Genomic DNA, 9340 nt, shown 5'->3' on the forward strand with positions numbered 1-9340 from the left:
GGTCAGACTGGAATCTCAGGCCACTCTCACAAAGCTCTCAGGTCCCAGCCTGCATAAGACAGCACCATGATCCAAAGCCTTGTCTACACGGCAGAAGTAAATCGAAGTTATCTAAATCGAATTTATAAAACCGAATTTATAAATTCGAATTAGAGCGTCCACACCACGAATCTCAAATCGAAGTTGTGCGTCCATGGCCCATGTCTTACTTCGATTTCAGGAGCAGTGCACTGTGGGTAGCTGTGACACAGCTATCCCATAGTTCCCACTTCCTGGTTTTCAGCCCAGTGCCTGCTGGGACCAAAAACATTGTCCCGGGTGCTGCTGGGTACAGCCTCACGCCCCCCTTTGTGAAAGCAGCAGCCAACCATTCCGCGCCGTTTTTCCTGGGTGAAGAGAGCAAACGCCATAGCACAGCAAGCATGGACCCTGCTGAGACCATGGACCCTGCTGAGACCATGGACCCTGATGAGACCAGTAATGCAATCGTGCAAGTTTTAAACAGCTCGCGCACTCTCGTGCTGTCTATGCTGAGCCATGACCTGAAAATTCAGGAGGAGAGGGGGAGGAGGAGGTGGAGGAGGAGGGACAGGAGGAGGACTTGGAGTTTGAGGAGGCAGCTGCGCACCGACAGGAGCGATGTTAATGATGGTGATGATGACGACATAGAGAGTGATCTCTCCCTAACCGCAGGACCCAGCATTTTGGAGCTACTGCTGGTAATGGGTCAGCTTCTGCCCATTGAACGCCGATTTTGGGCACGGGAAACAAGCACAGACTGGTGGGACCGCATAGTTTTGCAGGTGTGGGACGATTCCCAGTGGCTGCATAACTTTCGCATGCGTAAGAGCACTTTCTTTGAACTTTGTGACTTGCTTTCCCCTGCCCTGAAACGCCATAATACTGACATGAGAGCAGCTCTCACTGTGGAGAAGCGAGTGGCAATAGCCCTCTGGAAGCTTGCAACACTAGACAGCTACCGGTCAGTCGCGAATCAATTTGGAGTGGGAAAATCTACCGTGGGGGCTGCTGTGATGCAAGTAGCCAAAGCAATCGTTAGGCTGCTGCTACGAAAGTTTGTGACTCTGGGAAACGTGCAGGTCATAGTGGATGGCTTTGCTGCAATGGGATTCCCTAACTGTGGAGGGGCCATAGATGGAACCCATATCCCTATCTTGGCCCCAGAGCACCAGGGCGCCGAGTACGTGAACCGCAAGGGGTACTTTTCCATGGTGCTGCAAGCACTGGTGGATCACAAGGGACGTTTCACCAGCATCCACGTGGGATGGCCAGGAAGGGTTCATGACGCGCGCGTCTTCAGAAACAGTACTCTCTTTAAACGGCTGCATCAAGGAAATTACTTCCCAGACCAGAAAATAACAGTGGGCGATGTTGAGATGCCTGTCGTTATCCTGGGTGACCCAGCCTACCCCTTGATGCCATGGCTCATGAAGCCATACACAGGCAGCCTGGACAGTGGTCAGGAGCTGTTCAACTACAGGCTGAGCAAGTGCAGGATGGTGGTAGAGTGTGCATTTGGGCGTTTAAAGGGGCGCTTTCGATCATTACTCACTCGCTCAGACCTCAGCCCAAAGACTGTCCCCTTAGCTATTGCTGCTTGCTGTGTGCTCCACAATCTCTGTGAGAGTAAGGGGGATACCTTTATGGCGGGGTGGGAGGCTGAGGCTAATCGCCTGGCCGCTGACTACGAGCAGCCAGACACCAGGGCGATTAGAAGAGCACACCAGGAGGCGGTGCGCATCAGAGAAGCCCTGAAAATGTGTTTTGTCGCGGGCCAGGGTATGGTGTGATTGCAGTGCTTCTTTGCCCTTGATGAACACTCCCGCCTCTATTGACTCCCTGTAAGCAACCCACCGTCCCCCTTTACTTACAGCTTGCTGCAGGACTTTCAAAATCAACCCCCCACCCTTTCATTACATGTGGCTGAAGGAAAGAAAGCCAGTATGTTTTAAAAATCATTTAATCTTTATTAAAACTCATTTGTTATTGCTTTAAAAACATGCGTTCATTTTTAAAGGATCATTCCCTGTAATAAAAGCACCCTCCCCCCTTTGGATGTATGTCTGATTAGAAAGGAACTATATTCAGAGGCACAGATTTATCTAGGTATCCCTGAAAGCTGTGCTTTGGGAGGAGGATCACAGGTAAGGAAAAGCCCATGAAATACATTTCAGCTTCATTACAGCCTTTTGGTTGGGCTCTCCATGGGGGTGGAGTGTGCTGGTGCAGGAAGCCTTCCCCCACGCGTTCTAACACGTCTGCGTGAGGGAGATATGGAACCTGGGGAGCTTGGAGGGTGATTAAACATGGACTGCAGTGGCACTCTGTAACCCCGCTGCTGTTCCTGAACAATCAACATGCGTCTGAGGATATCAGTGTGATCACGCAGCAGCTCCAGCGTTCCATCACGCCAGCGCCTATCTTCCTCCCTGCACCTCTGATCTTCCTGCCTGTCTTCCTTGCGCCACCTCTCTTCTACCTGCCGGTCTTCCTCTCGCCACCTCTCATCTCGAGCGTCTCTCCTGTCCTCCCGGTCACTGGCATCTTTCTTGTATTTTGCTATCAGTTCCTTCAAATCACTATGATGAGCTGTGTTACTGTGGCTGACTTCCATGACTTCGGAAAACATTTCGTCTCTCGTTCTCTTTTTCCTCTGTCTCTTGGGTAGCCTGGCAGATGGGGTAGTGAGTAAAGAACACTGCACAGCTGTATGGTGGAGGTAAGAGAGAGAAGTATGTAAAAAGATACATTTCTTAGAACAATGATTCCACTCACTCACACAGCACAAAACTATGCACCTTACGCAGGACATGTGATTTCACTGCAAGGTCACATTTTTCATCTTTTAATACTGGGAGACTCTGTCCCTGGGCTCAGAGCACAGTACAGATGCAGCTTGCTGGTACTACCATTATAAATTTGCTTCCAAGCAGCCATGGTAAGTCTTTATGTTGTCTCACCCCTTCCTGCTAAAGCATCATCGCAGCACAAGTCCCCTCCCCCCAGCTACATCGAGTGGCATTACAGGAGCATAATGGCCATGTTTTCTCTCCTAATGACAAAGCAATTACTTATTTAAACCAGGTCACAATGAACGACAGAACTCTGGTGAGAGTTACAGCACAAGAGGCAGAGTGAATGTTTCATGCCTGTGATCAGAGTCCTGGCGCTTATGCATCTATGCTTTGTGAAGCAATGATTCCAAATTCAGGCATGCATGCCTGGAGGGGCAAAGCATCTTTCATTGGAGGACCGGCTAAGGCAGCATTGCCCCAAAATTTACTGAAAAGGCACTTTGATTTCCTGCAATATCAATTCATGGAGATTTCTTGGGAGGATTTTCATTGCATCCCCAGACATGTTAAGGAACTTTTCATGTAACTGTAATGGCTAAAAAGAAATGACAACGCATGCTTAAAAATTGATAATTAAAAAACGCTAGTTTTTAAATATGACTGATTTAAACATTTACTCACCGCTGGTCCCTTCCATGGCTTCACTTTCTGTGATAGTGGCTTGATTAGCCTGCTGCAAGGTTAAATCTTGGGTCAGAAACAACTCCTGGCTGCTGTTGGTAATTGAGAGCTGTGTGGTATCAGCAATGTCTCCCTCATGTCCCTCTTCCTGATCTTCCCCCTCTGCAGAATCCTCAGCCACAGTTGAAACTGAAATCAGGTCATCTGAATCCACGATTAAGGATGGGCGACTGGTAGCCAAGCCCCCAAAAATTGCATGTAGCTCTGCATAGAACCTGCATGTTTTAGGAGCAACTCCAGATCTCCCGTTTCCCTCTCTGGTTTTCTGGTATGCTTGTCTCAGTTCTTTCACTTTAATCCTGCATTGGAAAGAGTCCCTGCTGTATCCTTTTGCAATCATAGACTTTGAAATTCTTTCAAATACTTTCTCATTCCGTTTTGACGAACGGAGTTCTGTTAGCACTGAATCCTCACCCCAGATAGCAATGAGATCCAAAAGCTCTTCTGTGGTCCATGCTGGAGCTCTTTTTCTATTCTCAGGAGACTGCATTTTTAAAGGTGCAGCGTGATTAAGTGCTGCTCAGAGCCCCACGGTGGACAAACAGGAAACTGATTCAAACCTCCACGGGTCTTTTCCTGTTTACCTGGCCAGTGCATAGGAGTTTTGAGTGCTGTCCAGAGTGGTCAGTGGTGATCTGTGGGATAGCTCCTGGAGGCCATTAACTTCGATTTCCGTCCACACTGCACTAAATTCGAATTAGTAAATTCGATTTTAGGGTTACTCCTGTGGTTTAGTAGGAGTACTAAAATCGATTTAAATAGCCCTTTAATTCGAATTAGAGGGCTGCGTCATGTGGATGGGTGCTCCATAAATTCGAAATAAAGCCGTTTAATTCGAATTTAAGGCCTCGTGTAGACATGAGCTTTAAACCAGCATTGCACAACACCTCTCTACATTGGAGGAGCTGTTCCTGAGTCTATACATTGCACCAAACTGTGCTAGAAGCATTTGTGTCTATTGGAAACTTTGCCTGTCTATGTTGCTGCATGTATACATTCACCCAAATGTATTTCTTTTACATCCCTAGCCAAGAGCAGCTTGATGGGATGCTTAATTTGTGGTGTGTAATGTTGTGACATATTGCAGTCTAACAATGATATAATATACAGAGATGAGCAAAAGGAGCACTAAAATTCAAGCCCACCAGGAAGTATGCAGTGCACAGCTTGCACGCACTTATTTTACTGCCATTCAGATTATTTTCATATAGTTTTGTATATCTCTAACATTATTGTTATTGTTATTATTATATTGTTATTATGTTAGCCAAAGAGAGACAGTTTACTTGAGCATAAGGCAAACGACCATTTAATAAGTGCCTGGCATGCATTTGAAATTCCATTTCCCAAGATACACCTGTCCTAACCACATTAACAATACAGAGGAGGCAGGCCAGTCACACACTCAATTCTTCAGGGGTAGTTTCAGTGAATCACAGCCAGACCATGATTGACCTTTGATAGGATGCACAGGAGGTAGGGTGCAAGGAAGTTAATCTGGCTTGAGCACTCCACACAGGAGCCAGTCCTTGCTTCTTTGGTGAACACCCAGATTGGGTGGGGAGTTTCAGGTAGGTGGACACATGGTTCCATTCTTCTGGCCATGCAGCTTGCGAAGGATTGTTGTGCCTCCTAAGAACATAGGACTGGAAGCGACATCCTGCGCCTTGATTCCAGTCCCCTGCTGTCATGGGCAACCCCATCATGTAGTCCCTTTGATACATTTACTAAGCTCCATCTTAAAATCAGTTAGGTTTCTTGCCCCTCATGGGCAAGGCTATTCTAGAACCTCCCTCTTTGATGGTTAGTAACCTTCTAATTCCCAGTCCAAATGTACACCTGGCCAATTTATACCCAGATCAGCTGGCTGCCAGGGGAAGGATTATACCTCCCCACTATTCTTATTGAGGCAGCCCTTAAAATCTGCAACCATATTGGTTCCTGTTGTGCTGTAACTCATGGAGTGGGGTGATTTGCATCACCTCCAGCGCAGGTCCATGCTAAATGACACACTTAGTCCCTTGCTTAGTATACAAACTTCAATACCAAGTGAAAAGCAGCTCGGGCACAGGTAAAGTCTCTAAGGAAGTGCCTACCCGACAGAGCAGAATATCATTATTGCCAATTGCAAGCATTCAAAAATCATGACTCAGGCTCCAAAAAATCATGAGCTTTTTAAAAATTATGTGTTTGGGTTTCTTTTTATTTCTGTCTTGAATTTTGAGTCTTTAGGCGCCACCCAGGTCATGTTTTCAAGCTTTTCCCTGCACCCATGAAAGCGAGACACTTGGTTAAAAAAATGAAGGCAGAAACTGTCTCAAAATCTTTCAGCTTCAGGAGTTAGAGCTTGAATGAAAACACCAAATACTGAAAAACCTGCGATAAAATTGCAAGACTCGGCAACATAATATGGTCAGAGCCCTACCTTCTTCCTGTCTGTTCATCGTTGGGGTTATAGAAATAACAGTCGCTATAGAATAGTAACAAATAACATAACATTGTAAGATTTTTTCCAAAATAGGATATTAAGAAATGATTTGAGATGCTAACTCATAGCTGCCAGGTCTGCTTGTCACACCTATCAATCGCTTACATCATTTACTTGCCCCCTCATTTCTTACCATAAAAAGCCAGTGGTAGTTCTTAATGTTGTTTCTTTTACTCTTTTTGAATTGATTCAGTTCATTAATTGGATTCTCTTTGGGTATTTCTGTAACTGTGACTACTGCTATTAAAATCTGCAATTTGCAGGAAGTACTCTACTAATTTAGCAGTCAGGCTATCTTTTAACGCTACAGAGAATAATAAAATGTTCTTAAATCAGTATGAATTATTAAAAAGAACTGGTTCGTGAAAGAGGCAGGAAGGATCTATTTTCATGAAAGGTTTGTTTAAAAAAAACACTCACAAGCTTTTTATTCTCCCCTACCCCCGTTCCTCACAACTTCTTGTCAACTGCTGCAAATGGACCATTTTGATTACTACTACAAAAAGTTTTTTTCTCTCCTGCTGGTAATAGCTCACCTCAACTGATCATTCTCGTTAGAGTGCGTATGGTGACACCTATTGTTTCATGTTCTCTGTGTATATATATATCTTCCTACTGTATTTTCCACTGCATGCACCCGAGGATGTGGGCTGTAGCCCACAAAAGCTTATGCTCAAATACTTTTTTTAGTCTCTAAGGTGCCACAAGTACTCCTATTCTTTTCATAAGCTTCGCTGTTTCAATGAAGGAATCTCATCTGGACTCTGATCTTGCAGTGGAATCTATTAGCTGGATCATCTATGTTCATGCACTCTCATTCACCCAGTAGGATTCCACGCAAGGACAATTGCAAGACAGGACTCCAATATGTAACTACATCAAGGTTGCACATTATGCATTTATGCAGACACCTGTTATACTGTGATATGCTAGGGATGTATAAATAAAAAAATTATACCCTCTATGCCTAAACTCAGGCACTTAACTCCATAATTAGGCACCTACAAAAATGGCCTGATTTTCAAAGGTGCTGAGAGCCTGTAGCTCCCCTTAACTTCAGAAAAGGTTTTGAGTGCACAGCATTTCTGAAAATCAATCCACGCACATAAGAGTTCCATCCTGCATAGTGCTGAGCAGTTTGCACTGATTTAGCAAACTCATGAGACTACTCTCATGCTTAAAGTTAAGCATGTGCTGAAGTGTTTTGTCGGAGCACGGCAGCATGCTCAGCATCATGCAGGATCGAGCTCTGCATGTCTAAATGCAGTGATGGAGTTAGGTATCTACATTTAGATCACTGAGCCAAAGGCAGTGAATTGCTGTAATCTCTTGGTGGCTCAGATAACGATAATCTGGCAAATTTCCTACTGCTCAGATTATATTCCCAGTTTGCCAAATTGAAATTTAAATCAGGAAAAGGTAAAATATCAGTCTTTAATATTATAGTCACAGTTTATATCCAGGGTCCATTTATAGAGAGTTTATAAAGGCCAAATGAAGAATTAATAGATGTTTCAAGAAATGGGTAATTAAATGTTATGGATTGGTCTAGAGTCACAACAGGTCAATATGTTGGTCATGATCTCAGTTTATACCATCTGCAACACCTTTTACTGGGGTGCTCCTAACACATGCTACTCACGTCTGTAACATGCTTTTAACATCTACTAATAACCTGTTAACTCTTTGTACACCATTTATAAATAGACCCCTAATATAAAGCGTGACCATAGTAGGACAGGGTAATATGTAAGGAGCATTAGGCTACGGGTTGCTCATTTGAAGAACGTATTTCCAGACAAGTAGAAGGAGATGTTGACCTCGATGAATCTAAACTATGAGCAAGGAGTAGAATCTACTAGATAAACAGATTACAGAGTGAAGTACAAGAATTACAGATCTGTAAGTCCCTGGACCAATAGGGAGGTAATACTGTTAATTTATATATTTATTTAACTATTTGGAGATTTTCTCCAGGTTTGAGTTTTATGCTTAATGTCTACCCTGCTGTTTTAAAATGAGAGCTTTTGGAGCATCTACTTATGCCAGGACGGCTCCTGCTAGAGAAATCATCCTTTCATACTATCACCTTGTTACTTTACAATCAGTTCTGCTTTTAAATAGCAAAGGAGCTCCATGGAAGATGCCAGTTCTGATTACAGTGTGAAATGTCTAACCTTGGTTTACAGCATCTAAAAATGTGTTTCTCACAGCCTGAGACTTACATGGACTGAGACTGTGTTCAGCTAATAGGGAAAATAGCATCACCACCACTTTACGGCATATACTGATCACTCACGTGTACAATCAGCTTTACAAAATGCAGCAAGATGGAACATTACTATAGGTTAGCTCTAAAACTGAAGTTCTGAAATGGAATGAATAACTTGGAATGTTACAGAAGCATGAACACAGGTGCAGCTCATAGCCTCCGTGCTGTAAGAAGTGTGTGACTTATGGCTGGTCTCCCTAGATATTTTTGATTACCGTTGATTTTGCTTGCTTTATGGACCCTTAACTTTTGCTTGCTAAAACGTTTCTGTCTATGTGCTCATCTTAACCAAAAATTGCACACTGAATAAAGAGAAAACACACCCGATTCTCCTTCTCACTGGTGCGGAGGTGTCCACCCCACACAGAGCCTGAGGGGGTGAAGGCAGCTATGTGGGCCAATTAACCATCTGGGCTGCACCTGGAGGAGGAGCCAGGGAGCAAGGAGAATTAATTACAGATAAAGTTCAGCTGGGGAGGAACAGGAACAGCCTGTATAAAGCCTAGTAGCTGAGAGCAGAAGAAGGCTGCAGGGAGAGAAACTGTAGTCACTCTCAGGGTGAGAGAAAGTAAGATAGGAAGCAGCCCAAGGTAACAGCAGTAAGGTTCAGAACTGTGCAGACCATGACTGCTTGTTGTAGGGTCCTTGGGTTGGAACCCAGTATAGAGGGCAGGCCTTGGTCCCACTACCAGCCCCTGGGTAGTGGTGCCATTAAGGGGCAGTGAATGGAAAGATTGCCTGGGACAGTGGGTCATGAGGGACTTTGATTCCCCAGAAGGGGAGACCAACAGTGACCTGGCTGGGGGGCCAAGCCATGAAGTGAGAACAGTTAAGTCCTGAGGAGAGTGCGACACAGAGAGAGTGATGGAGTGTGACCACAGGAAGGGACATTGGCCTGGCAGAGCTAATCCCCAGATGTGGCCAGAAGGAGGCACTCCAGTGGTGAGTAGAGCACTCAATGACACTTGTGTACCCTGATTTGACATCAGTATAATTCTATTACTTTCAATGGCATCCTTCCTT

General features: G+C 44.7%; 1 protein-coding gene across 1 annotated transcript; it reads right to left on the reverse strand.

The window, feature by feature from the left end:
- Positions 1-2200: 2200 nt before the first annotated feature.
- On the reverse strand, positions 2201-4047 carry LOC142047293 (uncharacterized). The gene is made up of 2 exons (XM_075069092.1): positions 3498-4047; positions 2201-2727 (listed from the first exon to the last, which is right to left on the reverse strand). Exons 1-2 carry the CDS (start codon positions 4045-4047, stop codon positions 2201-2203), a joined length of 1077 nt encoding a protein of 358 aa, XP_074925193.1.
- Between the last annotated feature and the right edge of the window lie 5293 nt (positions 4048-9340).

Source organism: Chelonoidis abingdonii, chromosome 9 (assembly GCF_003597395.2).
Source record: "Chelonoidis abingdonii isolate Lonesome George chromosome 9, CheloAbing_2.0, whole genome shotgun sequence".
NCBI classification, from domain to species: Eukaryota; Metazoa; Chordata; order Testudines; family Testudinidae; genus Chelonoidis; species Chelonoidis abingdonii.